Source organism: Dendrobates tinctorius, unplaced genomic scaffold, assembly GCF_039654945.1.
Source record: "Dendrobates tinctorius isolate UK_male_01 unplaced genomic scaffold, ASM3965494v1 ptg000257l, whole genome shotgun sequence".
Classification (NCBI taxonomy): Eukaryota; Metazoa; Chordata; class Amphibia; order Anura; family Dendrobatidae; genus Dendrobates; species Dendrobates tinctorius.
In genome coordinates this window covers 4209470-4235049 of record NW_027361924.1, presented here as the reverse complement: position 1 = coordinate 4235049, position 25580 = coordinate 4209470, and the positions used below count along the sequence as shown (strand labels likewise).

General features: G+C 48.9%; 1 protein-coding gene across 4 annotated transcripts; it reads right to left on the bottom strand.

Moving 5' to 3' along the window:
- Positions 1-1811: 1811 nt before the first annotated feature.
- Positions 1812-25505, bottom strand: TOP3A (DNA topoisomerase III alpha). 4 transcript variants are annotated; one of them, XM_073558468.1, is made up of 20 exons: positions 25373-25505; positions 23913-24162; positions 23300-23359; positions 22990-23063; positions 13369-13444; positions 12744-12852; positions 12522-12665; positions 12254-12424; positions 11113-11213; positions 10176-10250; positions 9796-9878; positions 9477-9684; positions 8048-8233; positions 7808-7937; positions 7598-7711; positions 5628-5793; positions 5406-5549; positions 4882-5004; positions 3991-4676; positions 1812-3079 (listed from the first exon to the last, which is right to left on the bottom strand). In XM_073558468.1, exons 2-20 carry the CDS (start codon positions 24096-24098, stop codon positions 2895-2897), a joined length of 3021 nt encoding a protein of 1006 aa, XP_073414569.1. In that variant the 5' UTR covers positions 24099-24162; positions 25373-25505; the 3' UTR covers positions 1812-2894. The 4 variants fall into 4 exon arrangements, with proteins under 4 accessions (XP_073414569.1, XP_073414567.1, XP_073414568.1 ...); XM_073558466.1 differs by having other exon boundaries at positions 25311-25444; XM_073558467.1 differs by lacking the exon at positions 25373-25505 and adding an exon at positions 25224-25355.
- Positions 25506-25580: the final 75 nt, after the last annotated feature.

The following is a 25580-nucleotide window of genomic DNA, read 5'->3' as shown; positions in this document are numbered from 1 at the left end:
CCGGGTGCCTCTAGTGGTCACCTAAAATCCAAATCTGGAGGTGCTAAGGGGAGCTGCACGGAAATTCCAACCTTTACTACAAAAAGATGCCCGATTACAATCCATATTTCCAGACCCCCAACTGCTATGTTTTAGGCAGCCCCCAAATCTAAGAAGCATCATTGTCAGAAGCTCCCTGTCCTCTCCAACAGCTGGAGGAACCTTTCCTTCCAACCAGAAAAATATAACACCTGTCCATTTATAATGACCACGGACAAGATAAGATCCCAACTCACATCAGGACCACAAGATCCCAGGTAATTTCAGCTGGATCACATCTAATATGGTGTACTTAATTATATATATCAAATGTCCAGCTGGGGGGTCTGTATGTGGGGGAGACTGGGCAAAATCTTGAGAACAAGGATGAATTATCATAACCACACAAGAAAAAAGAATGGATCTACCTGTGGCAAAAAATTTCTGTATCCCTGATCACAGCAACATGGACATGAAATTACTGGTATTAAAAGGAAACTTCAAGTCAAGTCAGAAAGGTCTGGGAGAATAAACTTATGACAACCTGTGACACAGTGCAAGAATAAATGTGTCGCATGGCTTTATGTCTTTCTACATCGACTAAGGAATGTGCTCCTCAGACCTTGTGGGGGCATCACAACCATGGACCAGACCCCAAAATCACAGGACAATAAAACTTTCACACTCCTTATCTATGAACTGTTCCAATACTTATGGCAACAACTGTTTCTCCATCTCCCACATCTATAGTTCTGCTTCACGTCACTTGTCTTATCTATTGCATTATTCCCGTGTCCTGTTGTGTATGTGTGACTCTTCAGATTTTGTGTTATTCTCTGCCTGGTGAAGATACCTGAGCAATCTCGAAAGCTTGTAATTTACCATCTGTGCAGTTAGCCATTAAAAGGTGTCAACCACTGAGGAATCTCAAATTCTGTCTACTGACTAACAGGTACAAAATTATATATTTTTCCTGTATGAAAACAGTAAGGAATTGATACACATAAAGTACACTGCTCAAGAAAATAAAGGGAACACTTAAAAAAACAGAATATAACTCCAAATAAATCAAACTTCTGTGAAATCAAACCGTCCACTTAGGAAGCAACACTGATTGACAATCAACTTCACATGCTGTTGTGCAAATGGAATAGACAACAGATGGAAATTATTGGCAATTATCAAGACACCCTCAGTAAAGGAGTGGTTCTGCAGGTGGAGACCACAGACCACATCTCAGTACCAATGCTTTCTGGCTGATATTTTGGTCACTTTTGAATGCTGGTTGTGCTTTCACTCGTGGTAGCATGAGACGGAATCTACAACCCACACAAGTGGCTCAGGTAGTGCAGCTCATCCAGGATGGCACATCAATGCAAGCTGTGGCAAGAAGGTTTGCTGTGTCTGTCAGCGTAGTGTTCAGAGGCTGGAGGTGCTACCAGGAGACAGGCCAGTACACCAGGAGACGTGGAGGGGGCCGTAGGAGGGCAACAACCCAGCAGCAGGACCGCTACCTCAGCCTTTGTGCAAGGAGGAACACTGCCAGAGCCCTGCAAAATGACCTCCAGCAGACCACAAATGTGCATGTGTCTGCACAAACAATTAGAAACCGACTCCATGAGGAAAGTCTGCATCCCCGACGTCCACAGATGCTTCCTAAGTGGACAGTTTGATTTCAAAGAAGTTTGATTTACTTGGAGTTAAATTCTGCTGCTTAAGTGTTTTTATTTCTTTGAGCAGTGTAGATTATAAAGCTGAAATTAGCATGATACGATTACTCTGCGGATAACCCCTAGGAATAAAAAGTTTTATTTGTACTACATTAAAACAAAAATATTATATTACAAACGCCACGAGACTGAACGAATGCCGCACAAAAAGCGGTTATAGTTCTGACGGCACCTTCTGCAGACGCTCGGGGGGGGGGGGGTTAGACGATCTCACAGAATATTGCATCGTTATATTAAAATAATTTATATAAAAAAAAAAAGTCCAAACCTACAGGATTCAGTCATGTGATCTGCAATATAACACACTTGCTACGTGAATTTACCTCCTTTACAGGGATTCTTACCATTCCTTTAAGTTAGTAGGGTGCTCCAATAATAAAGTGATCACTAGATTTGAGCAGAACTAACTGCAGGACTCTGGTTCAGTGATGACGTTTCGCCGGAGCATAACTAATCAGAAGGGATGCAGACAAATAGGAAGAGGTCTGCAGGAACCTGGAAGCAAGTTTTAAATTTCCCTGTAGCTCCCCCACAGGGGAAATGAAGCATTACACTATCGGGTCCTCCAGATCAAGAGACGCAGAGCTGCTCACTACTCCGGATAATATATGTAAAATATGACATCCCCTTCCCTTATAGATTAAATGACTTTTTATTTTTTAAGACTGGGCAAGTCAAAAAAAAATTGGTAACTAATGTATAAACTGAACTCTGGCTCTTTGGACCCCATCCTAAAATATTTTATTTCTTCTTTTTGGTTTTCGATATAAGAGACGCCACTGGGAAACCCATCTCCTAATTTGACACAAAACCTCCTGAGATGGAGATAACAACTTTTCATAAAGGATGATTTTCTGCATCACCACTGCCGGTGTGGAGCCAAGCCAGAGTCCGTTCCGACAGTCTGATTGGTAAGGGTTCACACATCCGTGTTTTACGGTATGAGATGATTTGCTCAGGAGACCCTGTGGCCGGCAGTCCTTCCATGGATATGTGAATCCGGCACGACAACCAAGGGGTTGTTAAGTCCTAAAATATAGAACATCTACGCAACAAGAGTAAATGGATGGAGGAGGATGATGATGGTTTCCATTCTCGTGCACTCTGTTCCGGGAGGGACGTACAAGATAAAATATTGGACGCTCCTCATCTGTTCTGGGGACAGTTGGTCCTGTTGTGTCCGGGCTGGTGACATATACCACAAGTCCGCGGTTTTTTCGCTGTCGGTCCTCTATCTGAAGAGTTGTGATCAGAACGTTTGCTCTTTGTGCCAGAATTGCGTTGCGCTGAGACGCTTCCTCCAAATGTGCTGGGAAAGTCGCCGGAGCCTCCTGGAGGGGATCAAGAAGAGATACAATGGGTTAAATAAAAGTCTTAAGGCCCAGTCACACACAAGTTTTGTGACACAACAGCGATCTCACCAGCGAGATCGCTGTGACGGCGATCAGCGACCGGCCCCCCTGCCGGTATTGCTGATCGCTGCAGGAAAGCCCAGGACATTTCTTTGGTCGATGGACTCCCGCTGGCCAGCACGCATCGCTGCGTGTGACCGGCGGGAGCTCAGCAATCAGCTGGTAACTAATGTACACATCGGGTATCCAAGGGACGTGCGTCCCTTGGATACCCGATGCGTACATTAGTTACCAAGCGCGCTGATGCAGGCCTGGCGGGCAGGCTGCGACTTCTGCTCCCTCGGGTGTATAGCACCAGCCTGTGCTATACACCCCCACCCCCGGGAATGGACGCCTGCACCGGGCCGCGCGGCCGGTTGTGCTGGTAGTTGCCATGGTACCAGGCGCAGCGGCGCAAACGGACCTCTGAATTTCCCCGGGGATCTTCTGGTTACGCCCCCTGCAGTGCGCGGAGGATTGTGGGAGGATCGTTCAGTTAGTTTCCAAGCGTGCTGATGAAGGTACCTGGTAACTAACGTACACATCGGGTAGCCAAGGGACGCACATCCTTTGGATACCCGATGTGTACGTCAGTTACCAGCTGCCTGCATCAGCGCGCTGGTAACTAACACAACACAGCGATGCCGCCGCGCTCGGCATTGCTGTGCTAATCGCTGGTGAAGCTGTCTGTGTGACAGCTCACCAGCGATCACATAGTGACTTACCAGCGATCCTGACACGTTGATATCGTTGTCGGGATTGCTGGTAAATCGTCATGTGTGACGGGGCCTTTAGTGAGCAGATAGTCGCTCTGGAATACTTGGGACTCCAGGACCACCCCAACCCCTTACCTGGTGGCGCATTTTCGTCCGCCCACTGGAAGAACCCGCATTGCTGCTCCCTGGGTTTGGAGCATGTGTGGAATTGTCGGCCCTTGTTGGTGCCGTCTTTCTGCACCGTACGAGTGACAGCGGGCTGATTGCACATACAAGCCTGACCCTCGGAAGCAGTGTCGCCACGTCTACCTCCATACTCCCGTGGACTAGAGAATGAATTTGAGGGACGTCCTCCAGTTATCTGCAGGGGCGGGGCACTTCTGCCAGCACCATCATCCTGATCCGCCCACAAAAAGAAGTTGCAGTTTCCGCCATTGCATTTGTAAAATGGGCGTCCTTGATTGGGCCCCTCCTTGCGAACAGTCAGCTGCACAGCGCTAACCCCACAATTGCAGACCACCTCGTTCTGATCAGTCCCGGCTGTTACGAATGTCCGGACGGCAGGGGTCACAAGTTTTGGATTCCTCTCCTTCTTGGCAGGCGGCTGGCGACTTTGCCATTCTCTGGAATTTCCCACTTGGTTGATGGACTGGTGGTTCCTCTCCCTTGGGCCGGATTGAGGGGCTGCTCTGTTGTTACCTCCCTGCAGGTACTTGAGATCTAGGACTTCTCGCAGCGTTTCGTCGCAACCTCCGATGCACCCAACAAACTCAAGAGGCATCAACGGGGGGACGCTGCCGCGCTTAAATTTAAACTTCAGCCTAGTGGGGGGAGAAGGAAGAGTTTTGTATAAGAGAGAACATCCCAAAAAATTAGACTTTAGCTGAGGATTGCCTTCACTGATACAATGTAACAAAGTGAAGCTGTGTAAGCAGAACTTTACAGATCAGAAAGTGTCCATTCAACGACAGCAGCAAAGTTCCTATAATCAGTTCGGACATATACAGATATGACGTGTCAGCTTACTTGTGCACAGGGTGGGGTCGGCATACGTCACACACAGTCTCGTCTCGCGACACCTCCAAGACGGAGCTGGGGAACCAGACGGATGTTTTACAACTCGGGAATCCCAGGCACGAAATGTAGAACCTAAACACAGAGACGAGACAGTTATAGATGGAGACTCACGAGTTTTTACCCTGTGGTTCGGGGTCTTTCTCTATCCTTTTGATAATGCATATTCTCTCTCTCTTTGGCGGCTGAGTGGGTGGGCTCTCCCTGATGTGATGCGTCACACTCTGAACCAATCAAAAGCCTCCAAACTCAACCCCTCCCCTCTGACAGCATGTAGTCTCACAGACACAGTGAAGCTGCAGCTCCATCCCCCTCCTCCTTACTTTCTACCTTTTATTCTCCTCCACTTGATGGTTTTGGGATGACTGAGAAACTTTATGAACCCTTGTGGAAAAGGCCTGTATGGGAACTAGGGTGTACGTCTGGGAACCTCATAAAAGGGTTGAGCACCGGCATAAACCATATTATTGTCGTACCCGCCATCTCTCTTAGTTTTCAGAACCATATCCCGGTTGCACTGAGGACATTTTCGTACAGGAAGAGGAGTCTCTGCGTAAATCTCCTGCTGTTCCACGGGTTGCGCTGCCTGTCCAAAATACTGAGACAAAGCCTCATCCAACCTGTAGAGAGGGACAGATCCGGAATAAACGACCTAGGAACTCTGCTGTGAATATGATGGCAAACTGAGGACTACTCACTTGGTGGCTTTGGCCACAGCTTCAATGAAGACATGCTTGTATTTCTCAACCTGCTGTCTCAAGACAGTAAACTTGTCTTTCTTGCCTTCACAGACCAGCTTGAGGTCAGCTTCTAGTTCAGCGCGCAGGTTCGGCTTGGACATCTCGAAGCCCATGGAATCGTATCCTGTGGTAATGATCAATGTAAAGCAATGGGGGCAACAGAGATGGAGTAATTGGTAGGATGAAGATTATGATTTAGGTTTTTAACTCTCTAAGGGTGGAGGGGGTTCATCGCTTCACCAGAGGTAATAAAAGCACAGGAGACATCCCGAGGAACCATGAAGGGCACGGAAGATGGCCCGAGGAAGCAGGAAGGGCACAGGAGGTGGGACGAGGAGGGAGAAAGGGCACGGGAGGCAGGCCAAGGAGGCAAAGAGGGTACTGGAGGCAGGCCGAGGAGGCAGTGAAGGCAAGGGAGGTAGCCCTAGGAGGCAAGGAAGGCACGGGAGGTGGGTCGAGTGGGCAGGGAAGGCACGGGAGGTGGGCCGTGTGGGCAGGGAAGGCATGGGAGGCGGGCCAAGGGGGCAGGGAAGGCACGGGAGGCAGGCCGAGGGGGCAGGGAAGGCACGGGAGGCAGGCCAAGGAGGCAAAGAGGGTACGGGAGACAGGCCGAGGAGGCAGTGAAGGCAAGGGAGGTAGCCCTAGGAGGCAAGGAAGGAACGGGAGGCGGGACGAGCGGGCAGGGAAGACACGAGAGGCGGGCCGAAGGGGCAGGGAAGGCACGGGAGGAGGGCTGAGGGGGCAAGGATGGCACAGGAGGGCTGAAGAAGCAGGGAGGGTATGGGAGGCGGGCCGGGGAGGCAGGGAGGGCACGGGAAGTGGCCCGAGGAGGAGGCCCAAGGAGGCAGGGAAGGCACGGGGGGGAACCAGAGGAGGCAGGGAGGGCATGGGAGGTGACCCGAGGAGCCATGAAGGGCACAGGAGGCAGCCCGTGGAGGCAGTGAAGGTGACTAAATTACCTGGGAGGGCATAGGAAACGACCAATAGAGATGGGTAGAGGAAGGGTGGCGAATACAGAGGCAAGTAAAATACAAGAGCAGGATAAGGGACAAGACTTGGAATGAGGAGCCAGCGCCATGGAAAGGATGGAAGACTTCACAAGAAGATAGTAAAAGGACGAGAAGTGGAGCTGAGGGAAAGCGGCGAAAAGAGCCGGGCAGAGGATGGGAGATGGCACAAAGGGTAGGGGAGGGGACGGGATGCCGTGCAAAGATGCGGGGAGGGAGCGCAAAGAGCAGGGGAGGGGACAGGAGGCAGCGCAAAGAGCCGGGGAGGGGACAGGAGGCAGCGCAAAGAGCCGGGGAGGGGACAGGAGGCAGCGCAAAGAGCCGGGGAGGGGACAGGAGGCAGCGCAAAGAGCTGGGGAGGGGACAGAAGGCAGCGCAAAGAGCCAGGAAGGGGAGAGGAGGCAGCGCAAAGAGTCGGGGAGAGGATAGGAGGCAGCGCAAAGAGTCGGGGTGAGGACAGGAGGCAGCGCAAAGAGATGGGGAGGGGATGGGATGCAGCACCGTAAGGTGACAGGAAGCTGTGTGAGGAGCCGGGGAGGAGACAAGAGGTCGTGCAAAGAGCCTAGGAGAGGGGAACAAAGGTTGTGCAAGGAGCCATGGAGGGGACGAGAGGCGACATGAGAAGCCATGGAGAAGGGAATAAGACAGGAAGCTGTGTAAGGCGTGATGAAAGGACAGGAGATGGCACAAAGAAGAGTGAGGCTGCACAAGGAGCTGCTGGAAGCCTTGTAGATGGAGGCATATGGAGTCTGTGACCACCTCTCCATTTACAGAAGCTGTGACACTGCGGTCAAAGTATACGTCTAAGAGATGACACCCGTATCAGACATTTACAGCACATCCATAGCAGTGAAAAATCTGTATCTTACTAATTTCATCACTGCTGATTTCCTTGATAGGTCACTGATATCAGAAACTCACCTTCCACCAACCCCATCCCCAGCTCTCCTGGGAGGAACCTCTGCTCCGGTGTGAGACCCACATACATACGGGACTTAATGGTCTCTATGTGCTCAGCGTGGGTGGCGTCGGTCCCTGTAGGAGACAATGAGGACACCGGCAGGTTAGCGGGTTTGTGGAGCTGATTATTCCTTGTGGGTGCAGAGTTTCTGTTGATCTACAGCTACGTACCTATGCCGTGTTTTTCCATCAAGGAGATGAGATCTGCTTCTGTGAGAAGCTGCGGAGGGCTGGTCTCTCCATCCACCATCTCCACCGTGGTGGGCTGAAACCTAGACCCCATCTCATACACTGGGATTATCTAACAGAACAGCAAAACTACAGTTACTGAGATAGGAAAAGAAACACAACAGCTGGGGGCGCTGATCGATTATGGTCCTTTTAAGCACACTATAATACTCCAATCCCTACCTTGGTGTTCCACTTATCATAGGGGTAAACGTCCAGATAATTCCTGGCAATGATCATCAATCCATGAGCAAAAAACCTCTCAGCGGCAATGTCAATCTCAACTGTGGTCTCCTGGCCCTGAGCATCCTGAGAGCAGCAAGCCAAGAAGTGACGCACAATGAACTCGTAGATGCGCTGCTCATTACCCTGTACGCAACAGCAAGAAAAAAGTGATGAAGTGGTATAGTAATTATATTCTTGTATATAGGAGGCAGTATTATAGTAGTTATATTCTTGTACATAGGGGGCAGTATTATAGTAGTTATATTCTTGTATATAGGAGCAGTATTATAGTAGTTATATTCTTGTATATAGGAGCAGTATTATAGTAGTTATATTCTTGTACATAGGAGCAGTATTATAGCAGTTATATTCTTGTACATAGGAGCAGTATTATAGTAGTTATATTCTTGTATATAGGAGCAGTATTATAGTAGTTATATTCTTGTACATAGGAGCAGTATTATAGCAGTTATATTCTTGTACATAGGAGCAGTATTATAGTAGTTATATTCTTGTATATAGGGAGCAGTATTATAGTAGTTATATTCTTGTACATAGGAGCAGTATTATAGTAGTTATATTCTTGTATATAGGAGGCAGTATTATAGTAGTTATATTCTTGTATATAGGAGCAGTATTATAGTAGTTATATTCTTGTACATAGGAGCAGTATTATAGCAGTTATATTCTTGTACATAGGAGCAGTATTATAGTAGTCATATTCTTGTATATAGGGAGCAGTATTATAGTAGTTATATTCTTGTATATAGGGGGCAGTATTATAGTAGTTATATTCTTGTACATAGAGGGCAGTATTATAGTAGGTATATTCTTGTACATAGGGGCAGTATTATAGTAGTTATATTCTTGTATATAGGGGCAGTATTATAGTAGTTATATTCTTGTACATAGAGGGCAGTATTATAGTAGGTATAGTCTTGTACATAGGGGCAGTATTATAGTAGTTATATTCTTGTACATAGAGGCAGTATTATAGTAGTTATATTCTTGTACATAGGGGGCAGTATTATAGTAGTTATATTCTTGTACATAGGGGGCAGCATTATAGTAGTTATATTCTTGTATATAGGAGCAGTATTATAGTAGTTATATTCTTGTACATAGGGGGCAGTATTATAGTAGTTATATTCTTGTACATAGGGGGCAGTATTATAGTAGTTATATTCTTGTACATAGGGGGCAGTATTATAGTAGTTATATTCTTGTACATAGGAGCAGTATTATAGTAGTTATATTCTTGTACATAGGGGCAGTATTATATTAGTTATATTCTTGTACATAGGGGGCAGTATTATAGTAGTTATATTTTTTGTACATAGAGGGCAGTATTATGTTATTTAGTAAGGGTCTGCTGTTACACGCTCACCTGCAGACTGTTGGTATACTTTGTGGGGTGGATGGGAGGATGGGCCTGATCCGTCTTATTCCCATTTCTCGGAGTTGGCCCACCCCTTTCCAGAATACGTTGTGCAAAACCTCCCCACTGGGCATCCTGCGTCTGCTGCTCCACCAGCGTTGTGAGGTTTAGGTCTTTAGGAAAGATATTGGTCTCTGTGCGGGGATAGCTGATATAACTGTAAGAAAAAAAAAGAACATCATGTGATGAGCAAAATACAATGAAAAGTTTTCTCCGTTCACGTCGATCAGCTGTTGCGGTCGGTCCCCCTCTCTGTGGCTGCCCTTACCCTTGCGTGTACAGTTTCTCTGCAATCTTCATGGTTTCTTTAGCTCCGATTTTCAATTTGCGAGAAACCAATTTTTCCATTTCCTGCACAGAAGAAAGAAGTGGACATGACGTGGAGACGCTCAGCGACTTATTACAGCGAGTGCGACACAGTTCATTGCTAAGGGACGGCCCGCTGTCAATGGCGGCGCACTGTCCGGAGCCATCATTACTCTAGTGTGGTGGTCTCCAATCTGTGGCAAAACTACTACTCTCAGCGTGCTCTGACAACCGCCAACTGCCCGAGCATGCTGGGAGTTGTAGTTTTACGGCAGCTGGACAGTCACAGATTGGAGCCCAATGCTCAGGTGTAAAAAGCAGTATTCGTATCTGTCCACGTACCACAGTGTCCAGCGCCACAGGCCTCCATTTACTTTTTGGTTTACTCCCGACTTGAACAACAGTTGCTGTAGGATCCTAGAAGACAAAGCAACAAACAAAGTTTCATTATTTAAATCAAATTTTTTCTAGTTTTTTTTTCTATTAGTATCACGATCCGTATTAGAAATAAAAATGAGAGATCTTGCAATTTTTACTCTAAATATTACTTAAACATTGCACCCGTACATTAGCAGCAGTGAACAGACTGCTGTCTCTTGTATCGTAGCAACTAATGAGTGTGTGCAAAATTCATTGTGAAGGGAGGAGGAGGTGGTGAGCTATGACATCACCTGTACTAATTGGTGGATCCTGTGTTATCAGCTGTATATAGGTGTGTTACTGTTCATTGTAATCTTACCTCTGATGATAAGGAGCCTGCTGAAAACGATATACTGCTGAAAAAATATACTGGCTCAACGTTTGTAAAATAATCAATTCTTTTGGCCTAGAGGCCTATAAATTTACAGAAAGCAGATTGCAAGGACATTAAAGTGTAATTTATCATCTTCATAGATGAAAATTGTTAGATCTTAAACAATTTTGCAATTTATTGTGGGATAAAATTGTCAGGCGTTCTTGTGATATTAACCCTTTTTTTTTCAGCTTATTGCCTTGGAGACCGACTGCCGCTGCTTAACAGCAGAAAATGCATTATGATTACAGGCTCTTATATATGCTGTGTTGAATCATTGGAGGGCGCTGTTTCCTCCTAATCCCGAAGAGCTTAAGCGCAGCGCTTACAAGCCAAGACAGCAGCGGTGGTCGGTCTCCGGGGTAACGAGTTGTAAACAAAAGAAAAGTTTTAATATCTCTAGAATGGCTGCCAATTTTAAGATGCAAAAAATTGCAAAAAGTGCTTGTATTTACATGTACTACCTATAAAGAGACAGAACCATACCTCCATACAGATCTGATAGAGAACCAGGCAGGCCGTGTGATTGAAGAGACGATTTCTTTTCCAGTTAAACTCCACCATCCCGTCTTCATGTTCATGAGTCACTGAACCCAAAGAAGAGGGATATACGGTAATATATTTCAATGAGCTTCAATACCAGACACAATAACATGAATCCTGGCCACTATATCCTGCATTTAATAGAAAGAATCAGCAGAGAAGACATTATCCAGCAGTACTGAGCAGTGTAGCTATGAATCCAGAACAGAAGTGAGATAAAACACTTACTAGAAAGAAGTGGAAGCTTTGAGGACAATAGTCGGTAGTACTGAGCAGTGTAGCTGTGAATTCTGATATTAAACACCCACTCGTAAGCAGATATTCAAGCTGTCTGTCTTTCTTATTGTATTCCTGATCACCCTATAGACTTTAAAAGGCAGCTGTAATTTGATCCCTCACTGAGCTGTCAATTCATCTTGTATTACCAAAGACACATTTTAGCAGTTTTTCAGAGTTAGGCTAGTTTCACACTAGCGTTTGTGAGCGCAGTGACGGCCTGCGCACGGCCGCCGCTAAGCCCCGCCCCCTGCCGCGCCTCCGCCTATCGGCGCATGACACTGCATGCGTCCTGCGTCCCCTATCTTTATCATTGGGGGCGCAGGCCGTGCGCAGTATGCGTTTGGCGGCGCATGCGCCCTTTTGACGGTGCGCCGACGCAACCAAACTGCAGCAGGTTGCGTTTGGCGCAGGTCGGCGCACCGTCAAAAAGGCGCATGCGCCGCCAAACGCATACTGCGCACGGCCTGCGCCCCCAATGATAAAGATAGGGGACGCAGGACGCATGCAGCGTCATGCGCCGGTAGGCGGAGCTACCGGCGGAGGCGCAGCAGGGGGCGGGGCTTAGCGGCGGCCGTCGCTGCGCTCACAAACGCTAGTGTGAAACTAGCCTAAATGCAGCGTTCTAAAGGCCGGGATGGGGGGGGGGGGGGGGCACTGGTGGATAGAAAACAAAAGGGCTCATAAGTGGAGAAAGAAGCCTATTTCAGCATATAATATAGTCTTGTATTATGTGGCTTGCAGACAGGTTCCCTGTAAGAAAAGAGACTAGATAAAGAAGCTTGACATACACATTCTTGTCACATACCCTTGATTTTATAAAAGGCTTCGGGAATAAAAGCCTGAATGGCCTTAAATCTCTCGACTACGAACCCCAACGTGGGGAACTGACAGCTCCCATAACTGATGAGCTGGCTGGATAACACAGACGGAAAGATCTTCTGGAGGCGCAGAGTCTGGAAGCGGGTGAAAGCAGCGCCTGGAAATAACAAAAAAAGAAAATGTCAATGGGGTAACAGGAAAGGTCAGTGCCGGGAGGGAGTAACGCTGACCCTCTACTATTGCCTGTTGCCCACCTATTCGAAGGTCCAGCTCCATCCGTACATCCACAGCGTCGCTGATGTTCTGGTCGGGTGGGGTGAGGTTCTCGCAGGCGGTTCGGATGGATCGCAGAGTGATCTCAGAGAAGCGTGCTCTGAATACCTGCAGATTGGGTTTTACTGTCCGAAAAAGTGATGAAGGGGTTAATGTTTGGAGACGTGAAAAAAGGCAGGTCAGCACGGAGGGTGAGGCCGTACCTGCTTTGCAAACGTGAATAATTTCAAAGCCGATGTTCTCCCCTTCTCGGTCACAATCCGTCCATATGATGAGAGCCTGGCACTGCCGCACCTCCCGCTCCAGGGTTTTCTGCAAGCGCATACACAATACATGTTTCAGGCACCAAAATCGCAGCGCTTCTTCTGGGGACAAAAAATGGCGTGACGGTTGAAAAAAACATTTGAAATTCTTGAGACTGTCAGAAGTTGTCTGTGACTCATCCACATGTGTGGAAACAGTGAGGCTGGAGGAACACACACTTATCGGTGTCGGACCACCACACATCTGATAACGATGATCCCTCCTAAAGACGGGTCACCAATATATCAGTAGTAAATAATAACCATACCAAATAGGCTTCAGCCGTCATCAGTGTCTTACAGCAGCGGATGCAGTTGAGATCTGATCGCTGCTGTTAACCATTTAGATGCTGCTGTCAATCTGACAGCAGCATTTAGATGTAGTGTTTGCCAGATGCTCCCTTCTGCAAAACAAAAGCAAGCCTTCACTTGGGTTAAGTGGATGAAAAAAAATGATTAAAGTTTTATATATATATATATATATATTTCTCGGTCACGATGGATTTAAACACGACGGAAGACTTACCTTAATGTCCAGGAAATCATTTGGGCAAAATTTCTCCACTTCTGCATCAAAGAGGGAAACTGGGTTGCAGCTGCGCCTGTAAAGCGAGACAGTGACTCATTACCTGAAGTGGTGCAATTACTGGGGGACTTAAGATGCGGACCCCCACTGACCAACAGGGCTGAAAAGCAGCAGAGCTAAACAAGAGGATATATATATACACACACACACACAGAGTGCTGAATTTCTACATTTCACACTGGTACAAAAAACAGGATTTTTGGGTTGCTTACTGTAAAATCTGTTTCTCGGAGCCTTCATTGGGGGACACAGAGACCATGGGTGTACGCTGCTGCCACTAGGAGGCTGACACTATGCACAAAAAAGGTTAGCTCCTCCTACGCAGTGTACACCCCACCGACCGGCAGGAAATTCCTCAGTTAGTGAGAAAGCAGTAGTAGAAGTAACAGAATAGATTGAAAAAAACAGAACAGACAACTCAACTGTAAATAACCAACAAACATAAGAACAGGAGTTGTAGAACATGGGAGGGTGCTGTGTCCCCCAATGAAGGCTCCGAGAAACAGATTTTAAGGTAAGCAACCCAAAAATCCTGTTTTCTCTATCGCTTCATTGGGGGACACAGAGACCATGGGACGTCCCAAAGCAGTCCCTGGGGAGGGAAAGCAAACTTCCATCAGGCCTGCGGACTCACCACCGCTGCCTGCAGAATCCTTCTACCTAGGCTGGTATCCGCCGAAGCGTAGGTGTGGACCTTGTAGAATTTCACAAATGTGTGAACCGATGACCAGGTTGCAGCTTTGCAAAGCTGCAGCGCGGAATCTCTGTGGCGCAACGCCCAGGAGGCACCCACTGCCCGGGTAGAGTGAGCTCTAATTCCCAGAGGGGCCAATCGATGTTTGACCCGGTAGGCCTCCAAAATTGCCGATCTGATCCAGCGAGCAATAGTAGCTTTGGAGGCCGGCTGACCTTTCCGCGCCCCATCTGGAATGATGAAGAGAGAGTCTGTCTTCCGCAAAGAAGTCGTCCTAGCTAGGTAGACCTTCATCGCCCTGACCAAGTCCAGCTTGTTCAAGGAGCGCTCCCGAGGATGAGTTGGACCCGGACAAAAGGACGGGAGAACAATATCCTCATTCAGGTGGAAAGTGGACACCTCCTTAGGAAGGAAAGAGGGCGGAGGCCGCAGAACTACCTTGTCCTGGTGGAGTACCAAGAAAGGAGAGCGGCAAGAGAGGGCCGCCAATTCCGACACAAGCAGGATGGAGGTGATGGCTACTAGGAAGGCTACTTTCCATGAAAGGAGGGATAGGGAATCTTCCCTGAGAGGTTCAAAGGGAGGACCTTGCAGAAAACCTCAAGAACCAGATTAAGATCCCAAGGATCTACAGGCGCTCGGTACAGAGAAGCCGTATGAGTCACTCCTTGAAGGAAGGTTTTGACCTGAGGACGGGAGGCCAACGTCTTTTGAAATAAAATGAACAGCGCCGAAACTTGACCTTTTAAAGAGCTGAGGGCAAGGCCTGCATCAAGCCCTGCCTGAAGAAACGCCAGGACAGAAGGGAGTGAAAAATGCATGGGCGGAATGTCATTGGCCTCGCACCAAGTGAAATAGGCCTTCCAGGTACGGTAATAAATTTTGGAAGACAATGGCTTTCTGGCCCGGATCATGGTCTGAATAACTCGATCCGAAAAGCCTGATCGTTTCAAAACCTCGGTCTCAACAGCCACGCCGTTAAATTGAGAGGCCGAGAATTGGGGTGGCAAATCGGACCTTAAGACAGCAGATCTGCCCTGTCTGGAAGCTTCCAGGGGGCGTCCGCGAGAAGGTTGACGATGTCCGCGAACCAAGCCCTTCTGGGCCAATTCGGGGCGATGAGGATGACTGGAATTCCTTCCGCTCTGATTTTCTTCAACAGCCTGGGAAGAAGAGGCAGGGGAGGGAACAGGTAGGGGAGCTCGATTTGCGACCAAGGAATGGCCAGAGCGTCGGCGCCCACTGCGAGAGGATCTCAAGCCCTGGACACAAACTGTGGGACTTTCCTGTTGAGGCGAGAAGCTAGCAGATCTACATCCGGGGTTCCCCAACGACGGCAAAGCTGAAGAAATACCTCCGGATGTAGGGACCACTCTCCCGCCGCGAGACCCTCGCGGCTGAGAAAATCGGCGGCCCAGTTGTCCACGCCGGGAATGTGCACCGCGGATATTGCCGGGACTGAAACCTCTGCCCAATCAAGAATCTTGGATACTTCTGCCAGGGCGGAGACACTCCGTGTCCCCCCCTGGCGGTTGACATATGCCACCGCTGTGGCATTGTCTGTCTGAATCCGGATAGGCAGGCCATTGAGAAGTCTCTCCCAGTGAACGAGAAACAGATAAATCGCTCGTATCTCGAGGACGTTGATCGGCAGAGCTGACTCCTGAGTCGAACATCGACCCTGAACCGTGTGATTGCGGAACACTGCCCCCCAGCCGAGAAGGCTGGCATCCGTTGTCACAATCTGCCAGTGAATGGGAAGGAATGACCGTCCTAGGGAGATGAGAGGAGACGTCAGCCACCAATTGAGGGACTGCTTGACCCGGTATGAAAGACGAAATGGGCGGTCCAGGGAAAGAACAGACCTGTTCCACCGAGACAGGATGGCGTGTTGGAGAGGTCTGGAGTGAAATTGGGCAAAGGGAACCGCCTCTGTCGCCGCCACCATCTTTCCCAGGACTTTCATGGTTGTCCGGAGAGATGGAAGTCGTAAGATCTGCAGCGATCGTACATCCCGCTGCAGGCAGCAAATATTTTCTTGTGGGAGAAAAACCCTCGATCGACGAGTGTCGAACAATAGACCCAGAAACACAAGACGTTGTGTCGGAACAAGGCAGGACTTCTTTTTGTTGATGAGCCACCCGAAATTGGACAGGGTGTCGAGGACGATGGTAAGACTTTGGCGAGCTTGATGAAAGGATGGAGCTTTGATCAGGATGTCGTCGAGGCAGTGGCGTAGCAACTGTTTGTGGCGCCCGGGGCGGTCGAAAAATTTGCCGCCCCTTTGGTCGTTGATAATTCGGAAGCATCCGAAGAGCCCACACTACACTCAAAGATCTAATTTTTAGTCTGCTACTAACTCTGCTATTATTTCTAAATTTCTAGACTTTCAACTTCTTGCAGTTCTCTATATGTATGTATTAGCTTGATGATGCTGGATGAAGACCTAATGGCTTTTTTTAATACTAATTTTTAATAATGTGACAGAAAAAAAAACAGAAAGTACAAATTATTTTGGCGGACAGGGGGCGGACACTGACAGCTTGGGGTCCCTGTGCAAGAAATGTGTCCGGGCCCCCCTCCTTTTATGGCGTCAAAGCTACGTGTGTGTATATATACATATATATATAGATTATTGATGTTATATAGCCACACACACACACATACAGGTATATATTACATAGTCTCCTTTATTATGTATATCCCAATACCCCACACCCCTCATTGTCCTCCTCCCCTCGCATCCCATTATTGTCCTCTCCCCCACCTCCATCATTTTCTTCTCCACCACTATCTTTGCTTTCTCCCCCACCACTCCCATCATTGCCCATTCCACCACCTCCATCATTTCCTCCTCCTCCACCACCCCCATTTATTGCCCTTTCCACCACCACCATCATTGCATTCTCACCCACAACCCCATCATTGCCCTCTCGACCATCACCCCATCATTGTCTTCTCCCCATCACTGCCTTCTCCATCACCCCATCACTGCCTTCTCCCCATCACTCCCATCATTGCCTGCTCCATCACCCCATCACTCCCATCATTGCCTGCTCCATCACCCCCATCATTGCCTGCTCCATCACCCCCATCATTGCCTGCTCCATCACCCCCATCATTGCCATCATTATCACCCCATCACTGCCTTCTCCCCATCACCCCATCATTGTCTTCTCCCCATCACTGCCTTCTCCATCACCCCATCACTGCCTTCTCCATCACCCCCATCATTGCCTGCTCCATCACCCCATCACTCCCATCATTGCCTTCTCCATCACCCCATCACTGCCTTCTCCATCACCCCATCACTGCCTTCTCCATCACCCCATCACTGCCTGCTCCATCACCCCCATCATTGCCTGCTCCATCACCCCCATCACTCCCATCATTGTCTGCTCCATCACCCCATCACTGCCTGCTCCATCACTCCCATAATTGTCTGCTCCATCACCCCATCATTGCCTGCTCCATCACCCCCATCACTCCCCTCACTGCCTGCTCCATCACCCCATCATTGTCTTCTCCATCACCCCATCATTGTCTGCTCTATCACCCCATCACTGCCTGCTCCATCACCCCATCACTGCCTGCTCCATCACCCCATCATTGTCTGCTCCATCACCCCATCACTGCCTGCTCCATCACCCCATAACTGCCTGCTCCATCACCCCATCATTGTCTGCTCCATCACCCCATCACTGCCTTCTCCATCACCCCATCATTGTCTGCTCTATCACCCCATCACTGCCTGCTCCATCACCCCATCATTGTCTGCTCCATCACCCCATCACTGCCTGCTCCATCACCCCATCATTGTCTGCTCCATCACCCCATCATTGTCTGCTCCATCACCCCATCACTGCCTGCTCCATCACCCCATCACTGCCTGCTCCATCACCCCATCATTGTCTGCTCCATCACCCCATCACTGCCTGCTCCATCACCCCATCACTGCCTGCTCCATCACCCCCATCACTGCCTGCTCCATCACTCCCATCACTGCCTGCTCCATCACCCCATCACTGCCTTCTCCATCACCCCCATCATTGTCTGCTCCATCACCCCATCATTGTCTGCTCCATCACCCCATCACTGCCTGCTCCATCACCCCATCATTGTCTGCTCCATCACCCCATCATTGTCTGCTCCATCACTGCCTGCTCCATCACCCCATCACTGCCTGCTCCATCACTCCCATCACTGCCTGCTCCATCACCCCATCACTGCCTTCTCCATCACCCCCATCATTGTCTGCTCCATCACCCCATCATTGTCTGCTCCATCACCCCATCACTGCCTGCTCCATCACCCCATCATTGTCTGCTCCATCACCCCATCATTGTCTGCTCCATCACCCCATCACTGCCTGCTCCATCACCCCATCACTGCCTGCTCCATCACCCCATCATTGTCTGCTCCATCACCCCATCACTGCCTGCTCCATCACCCCATCACTGCCTGCTCCATCACCCCCATCACTGCCTGCTCCATCACCCCCATCACTGCCTGCTCCATCACTCCCATCACTGCCTGCTCCATCACCCCATCACTGCCTTCTCCATCACCCCCATCATTGTCTGCTCCTTCACCCCATCACTGCCTTCTAGACCATCACTCCCATCACTGCCTGCTCCATCATACACACAGACATACACACACACAGAGACAGACATACATACATACACACATACATACACACAAGACACCACCTCTCTCCTCTCACCTGTCCGCAGCATCGCCAGCGCTTCCTCCCTCACACAGCAGCGGCCGCTGAATGATGACGTCATTCATCGGCGCTCCTCTGTGTGAAACAGGAAGCGCGGCCTCCGGGCAGGAAGCAGGACGGACCCTTGCCGCTCCGCTCCTGCTATTCACTCTTGCAGGCAGCGGAGCTGCCGTGATCGCATCGCTCCCTGCCCACCGCTGCACTGCACTGCAGGGTGGAATTGCTGCTGCCGCGCCGCCCCCACACACATGCCGCCTGGGGCGGACCGCCCCCCCCAGCGCTACGCCAGTGCGTCGAGGTACGGAAAAAGAACGAGACCTCTGATTCTCAACAAGGCCATCAACGCCACCATGATCTTTTTAAATACTCTGGGTGCGGTGGCGAGACCGAACGGCAGTGCAAACTGGTAGTGTTCCTGGCGAATGGTGAAACGCAGGAATTTCTGATGGCCGGAGAATATGGGAACATGTAGATATGCATCTTGAATGTCTATTGAACACATGAACTCCTGTGTTTCCATGGAAGCGATTACCGACCGAAGAGACTCCATTCGGAAATGATGCAGTCGGACTCTCTTGTTGAGTAACTTGAGGTCCAAGATGGGGCGAACTGTACCGCCTTTTTTCGGCACCACGAACAGGTTTGAATAAAACCCTGTGAAACGTTCTGATTCGGGAACGGGCACAATCACTCCAGAAGTGAGGAGAGAGGCGATGGACGCAAAGAACCCCGGAACTAAGGCAGGATCTTTTGGAGGTCGGGACTCGAAGAAACGATCCCGGGGACGAGAAACGAACTCTATCTTGTATCCTGATGATACAACTTCCCTGACCCAAGGGTACTCTACTGAGGCAAGCCAGACGTCTCTGAAGAAAAGGAGTTGACCTCCCAATTGGTAAGGACCCTCGGGAGTTCGTTGATAGTCATGCAGATGTGGACCGTCCAGATCTGGATCTGGAGGATCTGCCCTGGGAGTTGTGAGATCGCCAGGAGGGAGTGGGTCTGAAGGACACCTTTTTTCTATCCTGGCGTGCCTGCGGTCTCTGTTGGTTAGAGAAGTTGTCTGCCGCATTGAAGAGGCGGAAAGTCCGAAAGGGCCGAAACTGACGTCTTAGCAGAGGTCTACGAGGCTTGGACTGAGGGAGGAGGGAACTCGTGCCCCCAGTGGCGTCCTTAATAATCTGGTTCAGCTAGGATCCGAAGAGACGCGCTCCCTGAAAAGGCAGATTGGTAAGGGACTTTTTTGAAGACAAATCCGCCTGCCAAGCCTTGAGACAAATTGTACGTCGGATTGCTACCACGTTGCTTGACGCCTGAACTGCGCAAGACGCGACATCCAAGGAGGCAGAGAGCAGATAATCCCCTGCACGAGAGATCTGGTTGGCCAGTTCGGCCAATTGCTCTGGTTGGGCTTTATCTACGATGCCCTTGCGGAGATCCTCTGCCCAAGTGGCTATGGCCTTCGCTACCCAAGATGAAGCAAAGGCTGGGCTTAGCACTGCTGAAGCCGCTTCGAATGTTGACTTTGCTAAAGATTCTATAATTCTATCATTAGAATCCTTTAGTGACGCCACACCTGAAATCGGGAGGCCCGTGTTGTTAGAAAGTCTGGACACGGGTGCGTCTACCGAGGGGGAAGCAGACCAGTTGTCGGTGAGCTCTTTGGCAAACGGGTACAGCACGCTGAGGCGCCTCCCTCTTTGAAAGCGCCTGGTTGGATTTTCTCTTTCCCTGGTAAGGATCTTGCCAAACTCAGAGTGGGAGGCGAAGACCCTGGAAGGTGTTTCTGGCCGTCTGAATGAAACCTCCTGTTCTGAGGATTTCGCAGGGGAGTCTGAGATTTCGAAGGTCTGGTTAATCGCAGCAATGAGGTTCTGTACCGTAACCTTCATGTCCGCGTCCTGGTCCGAATCCAGCTCTAAGATCTCTTCGGATGACAAATCCGAGAACGCTTCACCTGGCTCGGGTGAGGAGGCACGGGAGGGCGACTGCTGGGAAGGACTATTTGGGGATGTGAGGCCAGGAGGGGATCCCGGCCGGAGATCCTGTCTGGGCCTTTTGCGGCTTCTGCTGGCTGGCTCAGATGGAGCTTCATGTGACCTGCTGGACCCTGCAGAAGCGTCCAGGGGTAACTTATCAAGGACGGCTACTAGGGACTGAGACACCCTGGTGAGGTCTGCCACAGATTGTGAAAGAGACGAGGCCCAACCAGGAATGGGGGATCGCTTCCACGTGACGCAATAGATGGCTCCTGGACGGGGTCTTGCTGAATGGGATTGCTGCAGTCCAGGCAGAGGGGAGTAGGCTGACCTGAGGGAAGTTTGCGATTGCAAGAGGAGCATGTGAAGAACTGGACTAAAGAGCCCGTGGGGGCCGGCGGACGGCCACGCTCAGCCTTAGAGTTAGGCATAATGAAGGAAGGAAATAAGGACCCTGAAGAAATGCCGGAAGGTTAGGGGATAGAAAGGCAGAGGAGGGTGTCAGTCTGCAGATGCAGAGCTACTCACGGTCCGGTGTCCCTAGAAAACGTGCCACACGACTTGTCTGAAGATGTAGGGCAGCGGAGAGCGGTGTCCGGCTGACAGGCTGCGAAGATGGCAGCCGCCTGAGAGGAACAGGAGGAACGCGCGCTTTCAGAGGAAGAAGAAGAAGGGCGGAGCTAGCCGCCAAAGCTGAAGGAGGCACCGCCCGCTGGCCATAACATGCTAGGATCAAAGAGAGAGCGGTGGGCGGGCCTAAAACGGGCGGGAGAGAAGCCCGCTTAGGAGAAAGGGGCAGGGGGCGTGGCCGCGACACAGAAGAAGGCCCGAAATGAAGCCGGGGCCTAAATTAATAGCGGCGGCCGCCTGTCAGTGCAGGGCGGCGCGGAGGTCCCACAGTGCTGCCGCGGCAACCGTTCTGAAGAATGCCGCTGATATCTGCTGCGCCTAGGACTGAAGGCGGGGGGGGAAACCGCCGGGCAAGGCCCCTACTGACGCCAGGGCCAGGAGTAACTGCGGCGGCCGCCGTGGCCGCTTTGAAGAAAATTCATCTAGGGATGAGGAGGACGCGACTCGGACCCCATACTTACCTCCGTCTTGCATTCAATAAAGGTACCTCATTATCCCACGCTGTCTGATCCGTCTTTTGTTGTGTCCGCGTCTCATCCAAACCGACAGGCTCTGGTGGGCGAGTGGGTGGGAGACGGGGGGTGAGGACCATCTGGACCGCTGGCACGCACCCGTGCCGAGCTCTTGGTCCCGCTGTGGAGAGCTATGAGGATACGGGGTGGCAGTACACGCCGTACTCATAGTCTCTTTGTGGGAGTACAGTTGTGACTATTCACACTGTATCCCTCCGGAAACCTGAAAGGGAACGACGCACATCGAGGTAGATAATGGTCTAATGAAAGACCCGTGTCCACCTCCTACTGACACTAAGCTAAACTGAGGAATTTCCTGCCGGTCGGTGGGGTGTACACTGCGGAGGAGGAGCTAACCTTTTTTGTGCATAGTGTCAGCCTCCTAGTGGCAGCAGCGTACACCCATGGTCTCTGTGTCCCCCAATGAAGCGATAGAGAAATGGAGCTCTTCCTTAAAAAAAAAAGGCTGCCCACTACTAAACAACTCCTTCTTAAATGTGATTGAACCCCATCAAAATACTGCATTACCACGCAGCGCTCACACTTCAATCAAGCGTCTGAGTTTCAATTTTATGAGGCAGGTAGTGGATAATCTTTTTAAAGGGTTGATTCCCATCTTCTGAAATGGATATTTTCAGAGAGCGATTGCAAAAACAAGCACTTTTGCAATTTACTGCTTGTCAAAATTTGCAGCCGTTTTTGAGATATTAACACTTTTATTTTATTTACAGCTCGTTGCCTCGGAGACCGACCACTGCTGCAATAAATAAAAGAAAAGTGCTAATATCTCAAGAACGGCTGCAAATTTTAACAAGCAGTAAATTGCAAAATTACTTGTATTTATAAGCTCTGTCTGTCAGTGCTAACTATGAAAAAATAAGAATAACCCCTTCAAGTAAAACATTTTTGTTTTTTTTTCATTAGAATTATCTGATGTCTCTGGCAAGCTGCAGTGACACCGTTAACATTGCAGATCTCTCTTCATCAGGTCTAAAGTTTTTCAAAGAAGAAACCAACCAGGACTTCAGGTGACTCTGAAAATCCAGCGCCAGCAAATGTCCGGACACCGAAGTCATAGTGACGGAGACGTCCTGGGGAGAAATGATAATATATATATGCTAATATGACAATACAAAAGATAGATAAACACCCAAACCAAGAACACACATGACCGAATAGTTGGTGTCCGTAAAATAGCGCAAATCACAAAGCACGCTGCAAATCAAAATCTCTGCCTGCTGTCAGCGAATAGAAACAGCCTCTGGATGCAAACAATGACCTATCATGGTATACATAGATTCTTCCCGCTCTCATTCTTATCACTTACCCTTCCAAAAAGGTGATATTCGTACTCATAGATCTTGTTAAACTTCGAAAACCCTTCTCTCTGTAGATATATATGTATGAAAAACATGAAAATGAACTTAAAACACTGTAGCATGCACACACGCGTTATATATTAGATATATTATTATTATTTTTTTTTTTTTTTAAACGATGGCCACTCCATTACTCAAATCTCTGTTTAGCTTTGTACCCAGAATTAAGGAGGAAATCACGGTATCTCATGAAGCCCATCCAGTGGTTGAGCATCACAAAAGAAACAAGATGGCAGCAATGAGGATCAGATTTTACACAAATTTTAGAGAAAATTCCACTACAAAATCTGCATCAATTCAAATGACAAACTATATCCCATGCATTCAAATATGAAATAGAAAATTAACAAATTTCTTTTGCATGTGGGAGGATGAGCATCCGCACCTAAAGAAATGACATCAGGGTTGATGCGAAAACAAGTGTTCTGTAAACCAGTGACTGATAGTGAGCCAAAGATTTCTGCCATGGATCTTGTAGGCAGGTGTGTGTGATATTGGCATATGTGACCGTGCCCATTACGGTCCCCTTTTTATTAAAGAAATTGCAATCAATGACCTCACCCTCCTCATTCTCCCGCTGGACATAAGATCGGCGATCCCCTTGGCGGCATCATTCTTCTCGGCCACACAGAGGACCTTCTGAATGGGGATTCTCAGCGACATGTTGATGGAGTTTACAGAACAGGAGCGAATGCCGAAAAGTGTCAGTTGTCTGCTAAAAACTAAAATACTTCTCTGGAGGATCATTACGCGAGGTGACGGCGGTGTTCATGTCTGAGCGCTACAGAAAACGGATGAGGTCAACACATCCCTGTAAAAGAAGTAATACTAATCAAACCATGACTTAAGTCACAGAGTCACCCAGACCTCACAGGCATGCACAGCCCCGGCTCTCTACTCCCCCCATCCTTTATACCTGGACGATTTTCCATTTCTGCGCTTTTGTTTGTTTTTTTTGCCTCCCTCCCTTTCTTTCAAGAACCATCAACTTTTCTCCAAGTTAATGCGATTACTTCGATACCAAACTTATCTATAAATATATTTATTTTATTGGTTCCAAATACAAAATGAAATTTGAGAAAAAAAATAAATAAATGAATGTGTCATACTCTAAGACAGGTAACTTTTATTTCTCCGTTGATGGCGTCTTGTTATTTTCCACCTCGAGTGGTAGTTTTTATAGGTATCAATTTGGAGCACTAAACTTTTCTGAGATGACCCCCCCCCCCCCCAAAAAAAAAAAAGAAGCAATTCAGGAGCTTTGAGTATTGTTTTTTTTTTAATTTTACAGCTAATTTATTTTTTAGATTTTTACAGATCAATTTCTTTTATCTTGGATTGGGAGGAGGGGGAAACTTATTTTTTTCAATATTTTATTTTTTTCTGTTCACTTATTTTTGACTCCCCCCTTCACAGGATTTGAGCCTGTGATTGCCGGTAATATATACTATGGTAGATAGTAAAAAAACTGCAATAAAAACGGCAACGACGGGCGCCTTCCGCAAACCTCCAGTTGCCATAGCAACCCGTCGGCGCTCCACGATCACGACGCACTCTGAAGAGAGCTGATTAAAGGGATTGACATTGGCAGGCGAGATCAGAGTCGGCTCTGGTCACTGCTGGCGACTGTGTCGCCGTCCCCGTACACCCACAACAAAAGGGCATACATGTACGTCCCACACCGGGAAGGGGTTAATAGACTAACACACGGATTCCCCACACACCAGGCCTTGGGGACCCATTCCTCGCCATTCTCTTCATCTCTGCTTGCTGTCAGTGAATGGAAACACTCTCAGTTTCATGATTTTCTACTTCTCCCCGGTATAACAGAAGGAATCCATATCAAAGACCCCACCCCCTGACACATTGTACCGAACGTTCAGCTGTTGAAGGAGGCAAATAATCGGCGTCTTCTCTCATAATGAACCACGCACTAATAAGGAACTGTCCAATAATTACACTTCATGTCGATTCCCGCGCGGGGACTCGTTTGCTGCTGCAGTATGACCCTCTTCGCTCACCGTAGTGGCGCTGAGTAGTGATGTGTCGTTCGTGAACGATCCGATACAAAGAGCCGGCTCCCTGCTGTGAACGAAATGAGCCGGCTCTGCAGGGTGAAGCGGTCAGGAGAGGACTTACACATAGTCACACACCATATATGCCATGGAGGAACTGGCAGGATATATTTGGGACTGAAGGGTTAACTCACGTGCATTTATCCACTTCTCC

Bases quoted from the DNA above. Each gene is read 5' to 3' on its own strand.
- TOP3A (XM_073558468.1), bottom strand. From the start codon at position 24,098: ATGATCCTCCAGAGAAGTATTTTAGTTTTTAGCAGACAACTGACACTT. The intron at 12,666-12,743 runs GTACGGCCTCAC...TTTTTCGGACAG, and splicing joins TATTCACGTTTGCAAAGCAG to TAAAACCCAATCTGCAGGTA. The intron at 5,550-5,627 runs GTGAGTAGTCCT...CCCTCTCTACAG, and splicing joins GCTGTGGCCAAAGCCACCAA to GTTGGATGAGGCTTTGTCTC.